General features: G+C 43.8%; 1 protein-coding gene across 6 annotated transcripts in view; it reads left to right on the forward strand.

Moving 5' to 3' along the window:
• Positions 1-7,613: 7,613 nt before the first annotated feature.
• Positions 7,614-22,562, forward strand: part of EEIG1 (estrogen-induced osteoclastogenesis regulator 1) — a 53,436-nt gene continuing 38,487 nt past the window's right edge. For 4 of the 6 annotated variants that reach the window (XM_083485981.1, XM_083485985.1, XM_083485984.1 and 1 more), the window contains exons 1-2: positions 7,614-7,786; positions 12,633-13,331. In XM_083485981.1, coding sequence (XP_083342107.1) covers positions 13,186-13,331 — 146 coding nt within the window. In that variant the 5' untranslated portion in view covers positions 7,614-7,786; positions 12,633-13,185. Of the gene's footprint in view, positions 7,787-8,173; positions 8,378-12,632; positions 13,332-22,562 lie in introns of those variants that run through there. The other 2 variants (XM_083485982.1, XM_083485983.1) reach the window with 2 other exon arrangements.

The following is a 22,562-nucleotide window of genomic DNA, read 5'->3' on the forward strand; positions in this document are numbered from 1 at the left end:
TGCTTTTAGTTTCATTTTAAAGCCCATTTCATCTTCTCTAGCCTCCCTCTCCTAACACCACTGGCTAGTAATTACAGATCCTACAGATCCGACACAAAGGTTAGCGCTATTACTAGTACAGTACTGCAGACCAGGAAAGGCTCACTCCCTAGAATGTGCTTGCTCCTTCCACCACCTGCTGGTCACAATAACACACAAAAAATAGTTCCTTGCAACATTGACAGGATGCATACACAGATGTGTTCATTTTCAGTGAGTAACCACTGCTTTGGTGGGAGATTAGCATTCATTTCCCATATTAATACGTCCTGGAAGTAACTAAGAGAATTTCACAATGGTTCTTATGTTTCCTTTTTGTTAGGACAGTAGCCCATCTCCCCAGTTCTTGAAATTTGATCTTAATCTAAATGATTCTTGAAATGACTGGGTAGTCCTATGAATGTTGACTCAGATATTACTCTTGGTATATTCTGTGGGCCATGTTCAGTGCTTTTTTTCTGGGGGGACACGCAGGGGTATGCATAACCCTAAGCATTTTGTGAATCTAAGTTTGGCCTAATTGAGGGGCAGTATTTCAGTATGAGTAGGAAAATGAGAGTACCCATAAACATTTTTTTTTTTTTAGGAAAAAAGCACTGGCCACGTTCATCGACCCATTTGAGCTAGTGGGTTCAATGTTGCGAAAGTTCCATGGGCACCAGTACCAAAATGGCAGTAGGGAGACATGGCATAATACAAAATAGCTGCCACAACTAAAAGAGCAGAGCAAAGAGACAGGGCCACAAAATTGTGTAGGGATGCCTCCTTCCACCACAAATTAATGAGGGTAAATACTGTTATGTACTGAAGTTCTCACCCTGGGCCAGCAGGGGGATACTGTAGATAGTTTTCACTCAGTCCGCATATGCAAATAAGGAATTGAAAGTGATGTTCAGTGATTGGATAGTTACAGAATGTTGTTACTGTTGCTTTGTAGTTGAGCTCTATATAAGCAGGTTGGCTCAACCCTTCAGTTCAGTTCTGTTCTGGCCTGTGAATAAACAAGAGCTGTTTGAAGAATCGCTGTGTTGTCTGATATGTCCACAACTTAACAAATACCACTGCAATCACTCATAGATCACTCTTTGCATCTCTCTCCTCTGTTTCAACACTTGCTCTCTTAGAGTATAGGAAGCTATATGCCCATTGGAAGACACTTCCCCAGTCATGACTACAACAGCACCCACATGCTCTGCCCACAGCTCCAATGTCCCTCCTGCACCCACCTTCTCACTCACCTACATTACATGGGATTTCTGGTCACCTATGGCTACTGGGCAAGTTGTTAAATATAAGGCTGGTCCATGTCTTGTTATTGCTTTCCATTGTTTACCAAACAGGCACACGTTCCAATGTCCCAAATACTACTACACCTAGGGCCTTCATACCTTGAAGGGTCTTTTTTCTAAATGCAGGAGGGGGCATAAAATGTGGCCTCCAGACCTCTCCAGAGGCCTTTCCAGAACTCTTTCCAGGTCAAACCCTCACTTGTCCTACTTCATACCCCAAAAGTGTTTTTCCTGGCTGAAGTGTGCCTTTGAACACCGATAATGCCTCTTGCTTATCTGGACGGTGGCTAGAGCATATGTGCAGAAACTAGCCCACACTACAAAGGACATTTTTTACATTCATTGCTCCTCCCACTTTTGTCTGTGGCCCTCACCACCACGGGTACTTGGCCATCATAGGGTTGCCCTGAAGGAAATGTGACCTTTGGGCACTCACCTGTTTTAATGTATAGTCACCAACATCCATCACTGGAGGATGTTAATTGCTATGACTGACATATGTACCTTTGCAAGGAAATCTGAGCCCAATCCACAAAACTTGAAACTCATTTTCCATAGTTAATGAATATGCTCCTTCTCAAAAATAATGGAGGGTGGCTAAGCAACACTACAAAAACATTAAGTAATGCTTACCCCAAACCCCTTTTAAAAATGCTAATTTATCACAGATTCATTCAGAGTGTCAGCCAGCAGAAAGAGGTTTCACACTAATAAACATTCCCAGTGAGGCTCTTTAATCCCCATTCTATTTGCCTGCCTTTTATCAAGGAAAATGCACATCCATGGGAATTCAACTTTGTTAAATTGCAGCATGTTGAGCAATTCTCCAGGCATTTCCCCAAGCCTGTTTATTTTTAACATCAGTCATGTTTTCCAATTAATTACAAAGCCAACACTTGGGGGGGGGGGAATGTTTCTGATGAAAGCTGTAGAATAAATATATGTGAGAACAGCAGGATTTAAAATACTAGGAAACTTTTAGCATTCCCTGCCTGTTGCTGTAAACGTGTAGCAGGAGTCCAAAGAGGAAGTAAAGAGTAATAATCACAAGAGAGATGTTTAACCTTTGTATCATACTGTACTAAGAACTTGGAAAACATTATTCCTTTTTTTTCCAGTGAGGGAAATGAATACTACAAAAGATACTTTAAGGTAAGCTCCAGACTGTCAGTATTTTGCGGGAGAGATTCAATCACATACCAGAACTTTAGTACGTACTGCAGAAGTAAAGTGAATCAAGGCGGTCTCTCACTTTGGCACAACAAATCCACAATCTTTTATGGTTAAAAAAGTGACGGGGGGGATGCTCTGAAAAATGTAGGATGAATTAATAATTGACAGTTATATAGAATAACCCGATGCAAGCGAATCAGGCAGAATGCTCATTATTGTATAATCTCCCTGCAAATATGCAATAATGAAGAGTGGAGAACATATAACCTCCTTTTAAGCTTTGTGCAAGCAAATCAGGATTGTAGCAGGAACCCCCCCCACCCCAATCATTCTGTTTGCACAAACTTCACACACACTCACACTCACACACTGCATACGCCACATTTCTGTTGTAAATTCATAGAAAATCAACCATACATCGGATTTGCACTGTTCCATTTTTATTTTACTCCATATGACATGGACTATCAAAGGGGGGTGGCTTGGTTCTGGTCAGCCATAATCCCTTCACCATCCCAGCACATCCACAGGAGCCCTGCCCAGTTGCTATGTGAACCCTGATAATCCCAGACAGAAGACAATCAAAATCACAAAGAACTTGCATATGGTAGTGGATTCAGCATGGACTGAGACAAAGGACAATAATCAGATCTTCCCTCTGGGGGCAGGAAACTGCAGACTCCCCTTTGTCTCCTGGAAGTGACTCATGGGCAGGGGGAAAGGAGGAACCAGCCAGGTGACAGGACACTCAGGTTACCACCACAACTCCTCCCTCAACCCCTCCTTTCTGTAATGTATGCATGATGTCAACCCCTTCTGTAATGTATGCATGATGTTTCTGGGGGTGGGCTTGACCTAGAGGATGGGAATTTCAAAAGTTTTTATAAGGTCTTGCACACCATCTTTCTGGGTCTTTCCTCTCTCTTGCAAGTGAGGGGAATACCATGTTGCAACAGTTCAATAAAGGCCAAGCCTACAGGCTGCTGTTTTGCTCCAAGTTATCCTGGTTGGTGTCTTTGTTTTTGTCCAAGGGAGCCCTCGGATTTTTCCGTTAACAGGATAAATGCTCAGTAAACAGATCATCTTTAGATGCCCTAACTCTTAGGCCAGGGGCAAGCTGATGTTGTTTCTCTCCATCTTCCTTTTGCATGTGTGGGAAACCCTTGTCCCACCAGTTGTTGCTGAAGTACGACTCCCATGAGCCCCAGCAAGCATGGGATGTTTTGCAGCTGAAAAAAGAATAGGAGATGGGGATGGAACAAGTCAAGAGAACAAGCAAATTCTAGCACAAATTCTTCATTAAGTTACATAAAAACACAACAATGTTTTAAAGGCAGTGGTGAACTGTTGAAGGCTGGGGCTGGGCACAATAATCTGTTAAATGTCCGCTCCCAAGGCTTAGATCAGGAATGGGGAACCTATTGCCTTCTAGGTGTTGCTACACAAACAGTGCCTTGTATGGTTACACTACTACATGCCGGTCTGGCTGTTTGGATATCTGAAACTGCAGTGTGTATAGTGAGGTTTGGGTACTAATTATTTGTGATTGGCTAAGTGATTTTTTTGTATAAAGAGAATTTGGATAGTGGGGCATACATTTATTTGCTTTTCATCAACGGACTCTTCTTACATTCTTGTTCTACCTAATGCTAAGGCTGGCCCTGGGTGCAACCTTGCTTTGCTGCCAACAGAGGCAGGAATATGCTTCCCTTCTGTTCTCTAGTCCTGTAGCAATAAAGTGCTTAATTTTCAGAAAAAGAGATACACACACCTTACATGTATCTTAGTGTGTGTTTTTTTCCTGTTGCTAGGTTGCATGTGTGTTAAGAATGTGTCAGGCAACAGAGATGGAAATTCCCGGGTGTCAAAAAAAGGTTATTTATCTATGCCACTACGGCAGCCCCTGTTTTGTTAGCCCCAAAATGGAAAACAAGTGAGGTCCCAACCAAAGAAGAATGGCAACTTAAACTGATGGAATATGTGCAGCTTGCGGCTCTAACTTATAGAACAAGAAGAACATTTGTTTAAAGAAGATTGGAAAATGTTTATTGAATATATGGGGGAAACATCTGAAAACGGTGGCAGCATTAAGATAAATTCAAGATTATAAATAAGTTTTGATGGAAGCCCTAGTTCAGGTGGGACCTGCCACAAAAATTAGTGAAGAGCTCCTTGTTGCAGCCAGCCATATACCCTTCTGCATGATACTCCATTCCAGTTCTTACCAGGTTTTCATATTTTTTTTTACAGCCAACAGCCAACAAGCTTGGGCTGGTCATTTCCCCCTGGGTCTGACCCCACCCCATAGGACTGGTGTGGGCAGAGGAGGGGGATGGAGGAGAGATAGCCTTGAGAGGCTCTGTGGTATAGTGGTTAGAGTGCTGGATTCGGACCTGGTAGGCCCAAGAACTCACTGTCTAGCCTTGGACCAGTCAGTGTCTCTCAGCCTAACCTGTACCTCATACTTTTATGTACAGGTAGGTAGCAGCATTGGCCTTCCATAGTCGAAATGTAGCAATTAGGCCAGTCAAGTGACCACGCAGCAATCAGAGAAATAAAGCAATAAAGTTTTAATTGTTTGCCTGCAGCAAGCAATGGCGTGGAGGAATAAGTTCCGAAGTCCGGCCCCTCCCAACAGGGGAGGCTTCCCTTTATACATTCTTGAATCAGGTCTTTATCCAATCAAAAGTTACAGCATTACACATACTCAGATAGAGACAATAGATTCTGCCTGGAGACAAGAACTGCTTTGCCTAGAGATTGTGTTCCAGATAGATACATTAGGTTCCGCCTAGAGATATCCAGATACAGTAGATACATTAGGTTCCGCCTAGAGATAAGGCATGAGTAGTTGGACATTACCCTTCCATGTCCTCATTTGGTAATCCTTATCAGCCTATCTCTCCGTGCCTCTGAGTAGCGGGTGTCTGAGTGTTTTTACTGGATATGGGGGCCTGGCCTAGATCAACGAAATGACTTCCTTGCTTAACATTTTAACTCACAAACTGGCTTCCCTGAGCATGTTGCCACAGAAACAAAATAAAAAAAATTCCTTCCAGTAGCACCTTAGAGACCAACTAAGTTTGTTATTGGTATGAGCTTTCGTGTGCATGCACACTTCTTCAAATACATACCAATAACTAACTTAGTTGGTCTCTAAGGTAAGGTGCTACTGGAAGGAACTCTACCTCATAGGGATGTTGTGAGAATAAAACGGGGAGGAAGAGAACCACATACATATGCTATATTGAACCAGTGTGGTGCAGTGATTAAGAGTGTAGACTTGTAATCAGGTTCCCGTCTCCACTCCTCCACATGCAGCTGCTGGGTGACCTTGGGCTAATCACACTTCTTTGAAGTCTCTCAGCTTCAATCACCTCACAGAGTGTTTGTTGTGGGGGAGGAAGGGAAAGGAGATTTTTAACGGCTTTGAGAATCCTTAAAGTAAAGGGACCCCTGACCATTAGGTCCAGTCGTGGCCGACTCTGGGGTTGCGACGCTCATCTCGCTTTACTGGCCAAGGGAGCCAGCGTACAGCTTCCGGGTCATGTGGCCAGCATGACTAAGCCGCTTCTTGTGAACCAGAGCAGCGCATGGAAACGCTGTTTACCTTCCCGCCGGAGCAGTACCTATTTATCTACTTGCACTTTGACGTGCTTTTGAACTGCTAGGTTGGCAGGAGCAGGGACCGAGCAACGGGAGCTCACCCCGTTGTGGGGATTCAAACCACCAACCTTCTGATCGGCAAGCCCTAGGCTCTATGGTTTAACCCACAGCACCACCCGCGTCCCTTTTGAGACTCCTTAGGGTAGTGATAAAGCAGGATATCAAATCCAAACTCATCTCTTCTTCTCCTTTGGAGGAAGACAAAGGAGCTTGTGGTGGACTTCAGGAGACAGAAGAGCAACGTCCAGCCACTTTTGATTGATGGGGTCTGTGTGGAGAGGGTAACAACGTTCAGATTTTTGGGCATTGAATTACAAGAGGATCTGTCCTGGAGTGTCAACACAAGGGGGCTTGTGAAGAAGGCGCAGCAGAGACTGTACTTTTTGAGAATACTAAGGGAAAAACCATCTTCCGCAGAAACTGCTGCTTGCCTTCTATCACTGTGCCATTGAGAGCGTGCTCACTTATGGCTTATGTGTGTGGTACGGAAGCTGTACTACCCAGGACAGGTTGGGGTTGTGCAGAGTTGTTAAGGCAGCAGAGAGCATTGTTGGCTGCCTACTCTCCACCTTAGAGCAGATTTATGCCACAAGGTGCCATAGGAAGGCACTGGGCATAGTAAAAGATCCATCACATCCTGGTCACTGTCTCTTCAAGCTCTTGCCGTCGGGACGGAGATACAGGACGATGAAGATAAGAACGAGTCGTCTTAAGAACAGCTTCTTCTCCAGAGCGATCTCGGCCCTGAATGGGAAGCCCAGACTTTGAAAGTCATCTAATCTCCCTTGCTGTATTATACTGTATTGTTTAATTAGTGTTTTTATGGAGCAGTCAAGTAATTTCGTTGTCCCCGAAGGGGGCAATGACAATAAAGATATTATTATTATTATTATTATTATTATTATTATTATTAAAAAGTGCCAAATATTCAATAAATAAAATGCTTAAATGATACATTCATCTCTCTGGAGGAGAGATGTTCATTACAAAAATAAGTATTTATATTTGTGTTTTTATATTGTGTTTGTCGGATAAAGGGTGGTGTATAAATTTAAATAATAATAATAATAATAATAATAATAATAATAATAAATCAAAGTAAGGCCCTTGCTTGAGAAACACTTTTTTCTCTTCCTCATCCTTCCTTTCCCCCTCTCAATCCATTCCCGAATCCCCTTACGCCTCGTTTTCCCGCCATTTCCATAAAACCCTGAGGTATTGGGGAAGAGGAGGCGGGCCCTTTCATTTGAGCGAAGGAACCCTTCTCCAATCGCTTCGCCGCTGAAGTCATCCACGCGCCCAATTGGAAACCGGACTTCTTCCTGCCCCTTCATTTTTTTCTACCTCTTCTTCTTTCCGTTGGGGGCGTGGCGAGGGGGGGAGGAGAAAAGCACTGCCCAATCCTCGAAGAGCGGCTGCACTTCTTCCTCTCTCTCCCCCCCCCCCCGCGCCCAATTTATGGACGGAGACAGAGCGCGAGCGAGCCAGCGAATGCCTTGACTGCACAAGCGCAGGCGGCGCCTCCTCCCGCTCCTCCATCCCCTTCCGCCTCCTTGCGTTACGCTGTCGGCGCAGCGGGCGCATTCGGCGTAGCGGTGCCAGCGCCGAGGAGGAGGGAGGTGAGAGCGAGTCGGTCTCGGGTGGGGGGTGGGTGGCAGTGTGAGGTAAAAGCGGGGGGAGGTCCTTGCGCGGGGGCCTCTTTCTCCCCACGGAAGAGATCGTGGGGGAGTGTGTGGGGTCAATCTGTCTTTTGGAGTGGGGGGAAGGTTTTTTAAAAAAAAAAAATAGGTTGCGAGTGGAAAGCTTTCTCCTGGGAGGGGGCGTTATTTTAAGAGGGGCCTGAGGGGGAGGCGAGCGAGAGCCATGGGGTGAGGCTGAGGGTCAGTCGGGGTGGGGGGGTTAGGAGGAAAGTGAAGGGCGAAGGGCTCCTCACGGCTCTTGTTGTGTGGGGAGAGTTTGTATGGGGCGAGCGGAGGGGGTGGGAGAGTTTAAGACCAGCTTTTATTTCTCCCCTTCTTCCGCCCCCTCTTGTATGGGGCGGGAAAGAGGGGTTTTATTTTCCCCCGTCGGGTGGCTCGTGCGCCTGAAGCGCTTGAAACACATTCACACTTTGTGCAAAGCTGTATACATCTCCCGGTAATCATTGGAAAGGTAGTTTATGGTTGCTGGCTGTAGCTCTGTGAGGGATGAACAACGCGTATTATTATTAGGTATGGTGGGAATGTGCTATAAATGTATGCTGTGTATGCAGCCTAAGTTCGAAAGAGTGTAAAACTGTATACATCTAAAGCGCACACATGTGAACACCCAAATAATCCTGGGAAATGTATTTTATGTATGCTGAGAATCATAGCTGTCAACGTTTCCTTTTTTTTTTAAAGGGAAATTCCCTAATTCCGAATAGGATTCCTCGCAAGAAAAAGGGAAAAGTTGACAGCTATGCTGAGAATTGAAGCACTTCAAGGGGCAAACTACAGTTCTCATCATTCTTTTTTTAGGAGAGAATATGCTTTAAAATATGCTGTGTGCACAGCCTAAGTCTGAAAGTGTGTAAAGCTGTATACATTCAAAGCACTTCGCCCTGCACAAATAAATCATGGGAAGTGTAATTTAAGGGTGCTGGGAATTGTAGCTCTATGAGGGCTAAATTACAGTTCTCAAGATTTTATTTTATTTTGGCCGTGGTGGTTGAGGATGTGCTTTAAATGTATGCTGTGTATGCAGTCTAATTTGTGGGTTGGATCAGGCTTGATCATACTTAGAGCCAGACTGCACTGAAATCGGTGGGGCTTAGGTTAGCTCTGTTGATTTAAGGGGGTTTAGTCTCAGTGTGGTGAAGTCTGGATCCAGCGTTGTTTTTGTAGAGTGTAGATACGAACACATACACCTGTGTAGTTTTATCTAAACACTTTTTATGTGTGGATGTGTGTACATATGCACCTACATGTGCGTATGTGAATTTATACAACACACCCATTCATAGATATCTTGTGTGTGCAGGTAAGATACATGCGTGGTGGTGTCCACAAATGTGTATTGTGTTCTTGGCAGAACAAATTTTCCTGTATAAATGTGCTCTTGCTTTAAGGTCCACAGGGAAGACTCTCTAAACTCTGCCACAGTTAACTGAAATCCAATATGTAGTACCGTGAGCGAGGGCCTTCGTAGTACAGGCACCCAGTTTATGGAATTCTCTCCCTTCTCAGATATGTCTGGTGCTGACTTCTTTAAGCTCTTGATACAAGCTTGGTATCTATTTGCCCAAGCCTTTTTGTGAGAATTGCTGCACCACTTAGTTAGGGATGTGTACGTGTGTATTCTTGCCTGTTTTGTTTTAATGTAGTCCACTCTTTATTGCTTCAGCAATAAAAAGTGTGTAAAAATATATTAATTAATTACATATTGTGCATGTATATAGTTCTGTGTACCTACAGACACACAAACATTATAGCCATGATCTAGCCAAAGTGGCACACTTTTTAAAGTTAATGTTGAAACTAGTGGCGCTCTAAAGCACTTGCTTTTGAATGAATTGTACTTTAAGATTTACTCTTGTAAGTTGTGTTGGTCTTTAAGGTGCTATAGGACTCCTGTGCTCACTCCTAAGCTGTACACTCATGGGCATGTTTGGAAATAAATATCCCTGTGTCCAGGTGACCTTCCTCCTTAGCCTGTTTAGAATTGCTGGAATGTAAGAACGCTGCAATCCTATGCAAACCTACCTAGGAGTAAGGCTGTTGAACACTCTGGGGCTTACTTTGAAATAGACTTGTCTTGGATTTAGGGCTGGGCAATATCTGGTTTTTAACATTGTGATATATTGCAATGTCTGAAATAAGGATGGAGCTATGTAGAGGCATTAGGTGGTTTCATGGTTTTTCTTCCATCGTGATTTTTTCCAGCACCTGCTCTTGTGATTCACTGCCCCCTGCATGAGGCAGGGGAAAGCTGAGCTGGCAGAGATAACAGGGGCTGCAGGAATCAAGAGAAGCACTGGCTGGCTTCACATTTTTTCCTACATTATGAGTTTTGCATAACACACACACAGTCATAATTTGTGATATATTTCCAGGTTAAAAACAATGCAACTGATAACACAATATGGACTTCAAACCAGTTTTGGATGATATATCAATATATCACCCAGCCCTACTTGGATTGCACTACAACAGCTGCTACTCCAGAACATGTCTAAGAATATAGTACCTTGGAAGTCGAATGAAATCCATTATGGAAGTCCATTCGACTTCCAAAATGTTTGAAAATCAAATCACGGGTTCTGATTGGCTGCAGGAAGCTCCTACAGCGAATCAGAAGCCACGGAAGCCCTGTCGGATGTTCAGGTTCCAAAAGAGCGTTCGCAAACTGGAACAATCACTTCCAGGTTTACGGTATTCGGAAGCCAAAATGTCTGAATTACAGGGCGTTCTACAACCAAGGTGCGATTGTACATATATTTGAGGATTTGATTGCCTGTGAGAGGTTGATTCTGTAGTTTCATAGGTTTAGTTTCCTCTCCAGGGTCTCAGAAGCAAATAGTTATAACAAGGATAAGCCGATTTTAATCTGGTATGGCCTCCTTTTTTCTTTATAAGAATCAGCACGGTCCGCCAATGTGTTCTAAATTTACAGAGTAAGGGTTGAATAATCAGGATATCTTTAAGGCCTAACTACACAATTTCCAGTAATCCTCACTAGGTGCTCATTGCATAGAAATGTAAGGAGAATATAACTGGATCCAGCCAAAGTCCACACAGGGAAACATTATTTGCAAAAATCACACCAAACCAGCAGAAGCTACATGGTCCGCTGGAAATTGGCATGTGGTTCACCAGTAGACGCTGATGTATCTTTCACTTGCTTGGGAGTAAGATTATGAGGGGTGGGAAACAGGACACCCACAACTATTTTTTACCTCATCTGTCCTGAGGACTGTATAGCTTTATCCCTTGTTCAGAATAAATAATGGGTCATGTCAATTCAGCACAATGTTCACTGAAAGAGCTATAAAACTATGTGTAGATAGTAAAAGTTGACTTGAAAATGGGTTGCTATATAGACTGTGTGTCCACTAAATTCTGTCTCCTGCCCCATCAGAGTTACCCCAGATCTCCTGTGTCAGGTCTGATATTGGAGATTTGGCAACTCTATAGTTGGGGTAGAAGCTGAGGAGGACCTGATATAGGAGGGGTGGGAGTGAGAGGGAGGTGATTCCTATTGCAAGTGGTTAGCCATTTTGTTTTACAAGCTGGTGGGGAAGTGAAGTTTGTGATGGTGGAATGTTCGTGGGTTACAGATGAAGCTACTTGGATGGGATTTGCTGGTGAATTGGGTTGTAAGCACTTAATATGTCTAATGGGAATACTAGGTCAGTGAGCTGAGGAAAGCTGAGAATCTGGGAGAATCACTTGGATTGGGAAAATGTTGCTGCTGTCTGTGGAAGGGGTATTCAACGTGGGCTAATATTGGAGGGGGTGGATAACTGGGCTGTGGTTAGGGCAGTTGGTGAGGAAGTCCCAGGAGTCACTTGGGTCAGCTGTTTATTTAAAATATCGCTGAACACAGCAGGCGGGATACGTAACTACAGATCAGAATGAACTCTTGACATTGAACTTTAGAAGCATTCATCAAGGCAGAGTGGGATAGGGAAAAGATGCTGGAAGCATCTCAAGAACTGCCATGTAGGCTAGGTTCTTGAAAAATAATTTCACAAATTTTAATTTGGCTTTTGGCAAGCTCATTGTCTCATTACTGTCTCATTACATTTTAACTCTAATTTGAGTTGCTTTTGAAACTGACTGTGCCCACAGCCAGTTATCTGTTTTGTCTTCTTCAATGAGTTAATGGGCTGAACAAACCCTGAGCCTTATACCCCTGATGTAAAGGCATGTCTAAGGCCTAGGAAAAGCAAGCCTCATAACCATGTTTTGTAAAACCTGGTCACATTACTTGACATGTTTTTTGCTTCCTTCTTGTTGTGGCAAAGCTGACTGAAAGGCGAGGTGTGGTGGATGGAAAGTGCCTATTCTTGATACGCCACAGTCTGATATCTAGCAGCCATCTGTGGACTACTTATTTCTCTTTTGAACATCATTTTCACTGGAAGACTGTGTGTGTGTGTGTGTGTGTGAGAGAGAGAGAGAGAGAGAGAGAGAGAGAACACATGCATACATGCAAATGTGCCTATGAGCATCCATCCTTTTCTGAGACTGCTTGCTGTAGATAACCTGAAGATCTAATCCTCTATGTATATAGTACAGAAAAATAAAAGCTATTCCAGCAGGTTGCAGAAGCATTTGGCATGTAAAGTAAAGGATAGTGATGAAGGCATCTTGAATTTATTTATAGATAGATACAGGATAATACTTGAATATTCATTTATCTATGATTAGATTGGGGGGCAGAGGGAGGAACTGACACTAGCGGATACTAAGCTGAGACTAACCCCTTCTCTCCCTTCTGTAGGCTTGCATGAAACCTGTGGGAGCCACAACATATGCTGCTGATGCAGTTGTCCACGTGAAGCTTTTGCACAAGGGGAGGAGACTGGAACTGTGAAGTGTTGACACTGCTGTGCAGCAGCTCAGAAAGAAACTAGCAGTACTGTCAAGAGGAGCCCTGAGAGAAGCCAAGCACCACAATCTCTAATCAAGGGAGCTCCTGCTGGTCTGGAGCTTAGATTTCCCCCTCTACCCTTGGAGATGAACCAGAGACTTCACTTGCCCTCCTCCTTACCTGATTTCTGCACCAGCGATGATACTATAGCCAGATCAGACCACCAAAGAGAGAAGAGGGTTTTTCATTTAAAGCTAGGGTGCCATTGCATTTGAACTGAGATTTCCGTGCTCTATTTTTGTAAACTGGATTGACTGTGGATTTATTTCTTACATTGTGGTTTCACCTTCTTTGAAACATCTTTATTGTTTATATTTGGAGCTGCTGCACTCTATAGATATTTTTGCTCTTTTTCTTTTGGGAGTTTCTAGACTGTGTTTTTTGGTCTTGTTTGAATTTGCCCATGGCTTTCTTGATGAAGAAGAAGAAGTTCAAATTTCAAACCAGTTTCACTTTAGAGGAGCTGACTGCTGTTCCTTTTGTGAATGGGGTTCTGTTCTGCAAAATTAGGCTTCTTGATGGAGGAGATTTTGCCACTTTATCTTCCAGGTAGGAAGTTCTTCATTTATAATAATAATAATTTATTATTTATACCCCGCCTATCTGGCCCTCCCTGTTTGATATTTGTTGTACTGGGCAATTATGTGTCACTAGGGCTATTTCCCCTTGTCTAGTGCCCCCCTTATGCTTTGTGTGTGCATGGTGGGTGGGGAGAGAGGAAATGAAGTTCTGTGGACACTGATGGCCTGCTGTGTGAGGTTCTTCAGGAAGTTGGGTACACATTTTTCAAGACTTTTCAAACTAAAGCATTTGTGATCTGAAAAACTTTTCATTTTCCCACCCTAGTAGTGCATATAGTGATGAGTGTGTGTATTGGTACTCACTAAGGAACTTGAGATTTGGGAAAGATAGTTCTGCATATCCTTCCTCTTTGCTCCCTTGTTGAGCTTATTCTAGGTTGCAAAGTATGTGATACTTGAGAGTCTGTTTGAAAAAATCACAGCTTTAGATGCTGTGTTGTTCTCTTTTCTTGTTGTTTTACATTCATTAATAGACCAAAATGCTGTATCATGAATCTAAACTAATATAGTTCTGGTTCCATGGAGGGAGTCCCTTTTTTAAAAACATTTAATTTGTAGGATTATTTTCTCTCTTCTCTAAAAGGCGACTGCCCTGTCTTTCAGTAACTGTTAATCAAATGTTGCTTTTGTTGTTGGCTGTTTGCAGATTGATTATTGCCTAGCATTGTGCCAAAACAAATTCCAAAAACAATCCTGGACTTGCTCGTGAACTGCCTTGTTCCGTAACTCATGGCAGGAGATTTTAGAAGCTTTTCTTGTACTTGTACAAAAGCACGTAGGTCTCTAGGAAGGGACAAAAATTGATTTTTGTGTGGCTTTCTTTTAAAAAAGCAGCACAAAGCCAAAGTTTTTTTGTCTCTTCATATATTATTATTATTTCTACCCCGCCAATCTGGCTGGTTTTCCCCAGCCACTCTGGGCAGTTTCCAGCAAAATATTAAAATACAATAATTCATCAAATATTAAAAGCTTCCCTAAACAGGGCTGCCTTCAGATGTCTTCTAAAAGTCAGATAATTGTTTATTTCTTTCACATCTTTTGGGAGAGCATTCCACAGGGTGGGCACCACTACCAAAAAGGCCCTTTGCGTGGTTCCCGGTAACTTCCTTCTCACAGTGAGGGAACCGCCAGAAGGCCCTTGGTGCTGGACCTCAGTGTCTGGGCAGAACGATGGGGGTGGAGATGCTCCTTCAGGTATACTGGGCCGTGGCTGTTTAGGGCTTTAAAGGACAGCACCAACCCTTTGAATTGTGCCCGGAAATGTACTGGGAGCCAATGTAGGTCTTTCAGGACCGGTGTTATGTGGTCTTGGTGGCCACTCCCAGTCACCAGTCTAGCTGCCGCATTCTGCATTAGTTGTAGTTTCTGGGTCACCTTCAAAGGTAGCCCCACATAGAGCACATTGCAGTAGTCCAAGTGGGAGATAACTAGAGCATGCACCACTCTGGCAAGACATTCCATGGGCAGGTAGGGTCTCAGCCTTCATACCAGATAGAGCTGGTAAACCGCTGCCCTGTACACAGAATTGACCTGCGCCTCCATGGACAGCTGTGAGTCCAAAATGACTCCTAGGCTGCACACCTGGTCCTTCAGAGGCACAGTTACCCCATTCAGGACCAGGGAGTCTTCCATACCCACCCACCCCCTGTCTCCCCAAAACAGTACTCCTGTCTTTTCAGGATTCAACCTCAATCTGTTAGCCGCCATCCATCCTCCAACCGCCTCCAGACATTCACACAGGACCTTCACTGATTCAGATTTAAAAGAGAGGTAGAGCTGGGTATTATCCACATACTGATGAACACCCAGCACCCCAACCCCCTGATGATCTCTCCCAGCGGCTTCATGTAGATGCATGGGGGAGAGGACGGAACCCTGAGGCACCCCACTAATGAGAGCCCAGATGTCTGAACACTCATCCCCCAACACCACTTTCTGAACACAGCCCAGCCTGGGTAAGGATCAAGGAGACAGGTGGTTGGTTTCACTCGTCCAAGCAGCCTGTCCACATCCTTGGAGGTAACAGATTGGAATTGATCCCACACAACTTGGACTAGACAGGACTCCAGCACTCTCCCGCCCCAGCCCTGTTCCCACAGTGGAGTCTACCTCTTTCCAAATCTGAGTGATTTTATCTGCAAAAAACCTTGCAAAATCATTGCAGGAGATCTTGGGGCCCTTACCGATGGCTCAAGTGGTACCGCTAAATTGCAAACCACCTGAAAGAGTCTCCTGCTGCTGTTTTCTGCAAATGCAATAGAGGAGGTGAAGAAGGTCCTCTTCCCGTTGCTATTGCCACTTGGTAGGCTCGATGTTGAGCTCTAACCCGTGCCCGGTCAGATTCAGAATGAGTTTTCCGCCACTGGCAGTCTAGCCATCTCAGTGGTTGTTTCATTGCCTTCAGCTCCAGGGGAAACCATGGGGCTGTCCAGGCTCCATGCAATCGGAGAGGGTGCTTCAGAGCTGGACAGTCAATAGCCCTGGTTAACTCCACATTCCAGAGGGCCACCAGGGAAATCAGCTGAAAGGTCATCAACATGGGATAAAACATCCCCTACAACTTTCTGGAAATCATTTGGATCCATTAAGTGGTGGGGGCAGACCAGCCAAATCAGTCCCACCTTCCTGCAGAGGGGAAGGGTCGTGGAGAAGTCCAGTTGCACCAGGAAGTGATCCGACCATGGCACTTCTTTTGTTTCACTTTTACGTAGTGTCAGATCACCCACATCCATAGAGGTGAACACCAGATCTAATGCATGTCCGCGACTATGAGTTGGGCAAAACTTATTCAGGGACAGCCCCGTGGAGGCCATGCTTTCCACAAAGTCCCAAGAGGCCCCTTGTAACATTGTGTCGGCGTGGATGTTAAAATCCCCCAGGACAACCAAACTCTGTGTCTTCAGGAGAACATCCACAACGACCTGAAGCAGCTCAGGCAGGGAATCCTTGGTGCAGCGGGGAGGTTGGTACACCAAAAGGAATCCTGTACTGCCCCTATTGCCCAACCTCCAGAACATGCACTCAGAAAACTGGGTCTTTCCAATAGGATGCCTGGTGCATGCTAATAACTTGCTAAAAATTGCTGCAACCCCCGCCGCCGCCCACATGACCTGGGTTGCTGTGCGTAAGAGAAACCTGGTAGACAAGCAGCGGCAAGGACTGGCCCATCTGCTTCATCCAACCAGGTCTCTGTTACACATGCCAGATCAAGTCCTCCATCCACGATCAAGTCTTTGATAGCAGTGGTCTTATCAATCATTACCTGGCATTGCACAGCAGCACTTTCAGGTCATGTGGGTCTCCCTTGCTGATTCCAGTATCCATCCAGTCAAGACCAGACCTGGAGGCAGGGATAGTCCTCAAACAGCGACTAAATCTGCTTCCTCGGTAATGACGTGGTCTGGGATAGCGCAACTCTTCCTCCTACTACCCGTGATCACTGAGATCGGGTGTCCCAGTGCACCCCCCCATGGAACCTGCCCCAGCCATTCTGTTGGCTGGGGCCCACTCCCAGCCAGACCTGACCCCGCCCCTTAAAAACAAAATACAACCTATACAAAAAACAAATAAAACAATAGAAATTAAAAATAATAAAAAGTTACAATCTTACTAAAATTAAACAAATCCCTAACCCCAACTAAACATTTATCCCACCCCCAATGCTAAAAAAGAATTTAAAAGGGTAAAAGAATAATTTAAAAACATTTTTAAAAAAGAACCATCTCTGCTGTTCAGAGGCCTGTCAGGCTCCGCCCTGGGCCAGGTGGAAAGAGGCAGGAACAGGGCCCTCAGGTGCTCAGCAGGGGAGTCCATATAGGCGTTCAAGGAGATGAGCAAATTAACTGCTAAAGTGTTTTCCCTTTGCTGATCCTTTTTGGAAGATGCTCCACCCCCTTGTACTGTGCAGAGGCCAGATTTGTTTCCCTCCAAATCTGGAAGCCCTTTAGTTTAACGGTTGAGTTCTTCATAAGTTCTGCCTGACCATCACCCCACCCCCTTTGAGATCCCCCTTTCTCCCACTTTAGTTTTACCTATTGTTTTGGGTGAAAGAGGCTTATCTCTGGAATTTGAAGTGTGTGAAAGATTGGGAAGAGGAAGGAATTAATTCCCCCTCTCCCCAACAAAATAAGAATCTAGGTAATTTGCTTGCAAGTAATGCTTAGTATGCCTCCTTGTTGACCTTGGATGCAGAGGTGTAGTTCTGGTGTTTGTCTGTTCCAGTGCTAGTGCTGCTGCTGCTGAACTCATGTGTCTTTTTTTTTCCCCCCTGGCTGAATTTCAGCAGTCCTCTCAGCATGTGATTGTTGCAGATCACAGATGTGTTCCAGCAGAGAAACTGCCTCTAATTTAATCCAGATGCATGCATTTCTCTCTCTACCAGCATGGTTACTCATAAACCAGTAAAGTGGAAAACTGGCAATAGAGTATGCAGTCTGATCACCCATCCACCCATGGGCAGCCTGCCCCAATTGAGAAAGTGTGTGGAAACTTGTTTCCTTTCCACTAAGCTTCACAGTTTGCTGTCTTGTCCGCTGGACTCTGCAATCTCTATAAGAGCTTGTGGGCTTTGCACATCATATTCAGGGAGATGACATGGAAGCATTTCACAGTGTCCTTTATGTCCTCTCATGATGGGTTTGGATGTACAGTACAAAGAACAAGGGTTAAGGGTGTATCCCCTTCCCCCACCCTTCTCTCTCTTCTGTGTGTGAGTGTGCATGGGTGTGCTTACTATCCTAGATTAGTAAGAGCCAGGTATGCTTCTAAAATTTAAGGTTCTCAAAATGACTTTCTCATAGGATAGAGATGGTTGGTCACACAAAAGCAGGTGGCTAGTGGAAAGGGGTTATGGGGGAGGGGTTGAAGAGTGTGCGATCCACATTCCACTCCCTAAGCTCTGGTTCTAGCTGTGCATTGAAACTGGCCTTAATTTTTGCAGCCTCCCCTACATCTTAATAAGATCATAGCAATGTTTCAAAAATGACAACAAAATAATAAAAATCTTCCAACTGTTCAAGGAATACCAATCCTAGCTTGTTTGGAACACATTAATATTTCCCAGCTTGGATTTTATACGAAATAGTGTCATAGGTTGGACTGAAAGTTTCCAACTTGGAATTTTAATTACCCTTGACCAAGCGCCACAAAAGTGAAAAGCTGTTTCCTCAACTCCCTGTAACCTATTGCCACAGAAATAGTCTTACAACAGTTTGGAATCAGTCTTGATATGCAACATATTAGAACATGAGGTTCCTCTGATCAAAATGGGAATTTCTCTTTCTCCAAAACGTCACTATTAAAATGCTGTAGTTTGTATCCGCCAAAAGCACTACAGAAGATGTTAGGTGGCTGCCAAATACTGGGCCAGCACCTCTGCTTTCAAAGTGCAACTATGAGATTTACTATGCCGTCTGTTATAGAATGTTTCAAGAAAGACCACAGAAAGATACAGATAAAAATACGGAAGTTTCATCATGGAAACTGAGGTATTTATTGCATATCCCATCCCAGTGTTACTAAATTAGGAAGTCAGTTTTACACAATAGTTTTCCCCATCATATCCATTATCAGAAGTAGTAACAGTTTAACACTGAGAGGTAACTTGGGCCGAAGGTTGTATCAATCACACATGTGACTGTGCACACTCATCCCTCCCCTGTCTACCTCCCCACAAATGTAATGGAAGGAGAGAAAGCTAGCAGTATAAACAAGACAATAGATATGGACTGTTTCCAGTGGAATGTTGAAAACCAGTTTGGCAGGGAGGAGGTCCAGATGGCGCTAGCTTCTGAGAGAACACTTTTCAGTTAAGAGTGGGAAGTGGGGAAAACTATGTGAAAGGGAGCAGCAGAGCAGGCAGCATAAATGTGTCCTAAAGACAGTGTTCCTTCTGTAGATATGAGTTACATTTTTCTTCTCAGTGTATCTCTTTTTCATCATGATGTTTATCTCTCCAGGCTGTGGTTTTTGCACCTGCGTCATCTGATCAAACGGAAACCACTGCAAATGGTTGGTTGTTCTCTTAAGCAAAGCTTTCTACCCTGTGGGCTTTAAGAAGAGGTGCTGCTCCTTTTGTGAAAGGGGTGATTAAAAAAACTTCTGTCCTATGAAGGTCTGCATCTTTTATGTAAGGATAGGCCCTACAGGTTCTGACTTACTACATTTTCTGTTTTGTTTTGTAAAAGTCAGGGTGTGATGAAAGACAGTTTGCTTCACTGGGTATTGACTGCTGTGGTGAAACCAGCAATGAGAGCTAAACTTCTGATGTGATCCTTTTTCTGATAACACATTGAAATAATGCTGAAATCCTATGCAAACTCAAATCTGTTGTATCTTGTCTGTTGCATTGGTCTCCCAGTGGCTTCTCATTCCATCGTACTTCATTAGCTTCAGCAGTGCTGCAGGCCTGCAGCAACAAGATACACCTAGCCTAGACCATTCACTAGGTCTATCCTATACACATTTACATGGTAGTAACTGCTACTGGGAGGCTCACCTTCAATACATATTTTAGGTGCCAGGTGAAAACACTCTATGGGATTTTGAACCGGGGGGGGGGGATTGTTTTGTTTGTTATTATGTCACATATTTTTGTGTGTCTACTGTGAACCTCTCTGTGAACCTCAGACGAAGGGGAGTATATAAATTTATTTATTTATTATTTATAATATTGAACCCTACTGAAAATTTATGCTTTGCATCTGTGCATCATTTTGAGTTCCATGGTAGCAAGGCAGTACGTATATAATGTAATAATGCTGAAAAAAAAATCCTTCTCTGTATCTCCTGCTATTTAAAATTAATATTGTTACATTATGAGGGAGAGTGGGAATAGAAAGAAGTTTGTCTTTGCTCATAACCACTTGTGGCACTAAGAGAGGCCTTCCTCTTTTTAAAGCAACTATTTCACCTATCCTCTTCAGTGTTGCTCTAAAAAAAAATAAAAAGGTCAGACTAATTGGTACTATTAGTCCCTGAGTTCTAAATACTTCATCTTAGGGTTGGGAGTGCCAGTCTTATGTAGAATGACATATTCTCCTTGGACTCTGCTCCTGTTCCTGCAAGCTTGCTATTTGCCCATCTGCGTGTCGCAGCCATATCACTGTGCCGGCATTCTGAGCTAATCTCGATGTGGTACCATTCAGCTGGGCCCTGAATCTCTGGTACTGGCTGGGTTTGAAAGACTGTTCTCGTTAGATAAAACACTTGTGCTTATGTTCATAAAATGAATCCAGTTTTTGTGAGTGAGGGAATGGTTCTGTCATGCAGGTGGAGGAAATTAAATCTTTTTGTAGTGACTCTTTTTCTTTCCCCATGCCTTCTCATGACCCAGGCTCCTCCATCAAATTGTGCTCAGAAAAATATGTACAGTTATGACTCATATTTTCAGAAGGTTACTTCAGTTCATTAAACTCTTGAAACAGGAGAACTGGAGGATAAAGACTAAAGTTTAAGTGAGGCAGTAGTACTTCTCAGTGGATTTCAGCACCCTGGCAAAGTAGGGTACTTAATAAAATGGTAAGTAACAATGAAATGCCATAAATGACAATGGAAATAAATTAATAATTCTTGTGTTCCTCAGCAACTGGTATTCAGAAGCATCCTGTCTCCCAACAGTGGAGGCAGAACATAGCCATTGTGACCATTTGCCATAGAGACCCTTGTTGTTGTTTAGTCGTGTCCAACTCTTCGTGACCCCATGGACCAGAGCACGCCAGGCACTCCTGTCTTCCACTGCCTCCCGCAGTTTGGTCAAACTCATGCTGGTAGCTTTGAGAACACTATCCAGCCATCTTGTCTTCTGTCGTCCCCTTCTCCTTGTGCCCTCCATCTTTCCCAACATCAGGGTCTTTGCCAGGGAGTCTTCTCTTCTCATGAGGTGGCCAAAGTCTTGGAGCCTCAGCTTCACGATCTGTCCTTACAGTGAGCACTCAGGGCTGATTTCCTTAAGAATGCAGAGGTTTGATCTTCTTGCAGTCCATGGGACTCTCAAGAGTCTCCTCCAGCACCATAATTCAAAAGCATCCATTCTTCAGCGACCAGCCTTCTTTATGGTCCAGCTCTCACTTCCATATACATCACTACTGGGAAAACCATAGCTTTTACTATAAGGACCTTTGTTGGCAAGGTGATGTCTCTGCTTACCCTTTATTCATTTGTCTAATCCTCTTTTAAGAACATAGGAAGAGCCTGCTGGATCAGCCCAATGACCCATCTAGTCCAACATCCTGTTCTCACAGTGGCAACCAGATCCCTGTGGGAAACCCACAAGCAGGATTTGGGCATAAGAGCACTCTCCCCTCCTGCAGTTTCCAGCAACTGGTGTTTAGAAACATTACTGCCTCCAACCATAATATTTATTTATCTATTTATCTATTTATATATACATACCTTGCCCATCTGGCTGGGTTTCCCCAGCCATCATGGCTCGTACCTCCTGATCACTTTATTCTATGTGGATTTTTGTAATCCATTTTAAAAGCCATCATTGTCTCCTGTGGCAGTGAGTTCCACAGTTTAGCTATGTTCTGTGTGGGGAGGTACTTTCTTTTATCTGTTCAGAATCTTCCAGCATTCAGCTTCATTGGAGGCCCATGAGTTCTGGTCTTGTGAGTGAGGGAGGAAAAATATTTTCTATCCACTTTCTCTATTCCTTGCATGATTTTATTAACTTCTGTCATGTCACCTCTTGTCACCTCTCTAAACTAAAAAGCTCCAAATGCTACAACCTTTCTTCATAGGAGAATCACTCCATCACCTTTATCATTTTAGTTGCCATTTTCTGAACCATCTCCAACTCTACAATTTATTTTTTGAGAATTGTACACAGAACTCCAAATGCAGTTGCATCATAGATTTGTATAATGGCATTATGATATTGGCAATTTTATTTTCAGTTCATTTCCTAATGATCCATAGCATGCCCTTTTCACTGTTGCTGCACACTGGGTCAACACTTTAAAGTCATCCAATTAGGCAGCCATCACTACCTCTTGTGAGAGTGAATAATAATAATACCATAGTTTTTCCTGAATCTTTCAAAAATTGTCCTGCTGGATCACTCCAAAAGATCCAGTCCAGAGACTTGTTTCCAGTCAGATGCCTTGGGCAGTTACATAGTCATCTCCTGCTTTGTAACTTCTCTCTCTCTCTCTCTCTCTCTCTCTCTCTCTCTCTCTCTGTGTGTGTGTGTGTGTGT

The sequence above is a fragment of the Podarcis liolepis genome (assembly GCF_965112155.1).
Source record: "Podarcis liolepis genome assembly, chromosome: Z".
NCBI classification, from domain to species: domain Eukaryota; kingdom Metazoa; phylum Chordata; class Lepidosauria; order Squamata; family Lacertidae; genus Podarcis; species Podarcis liolepis.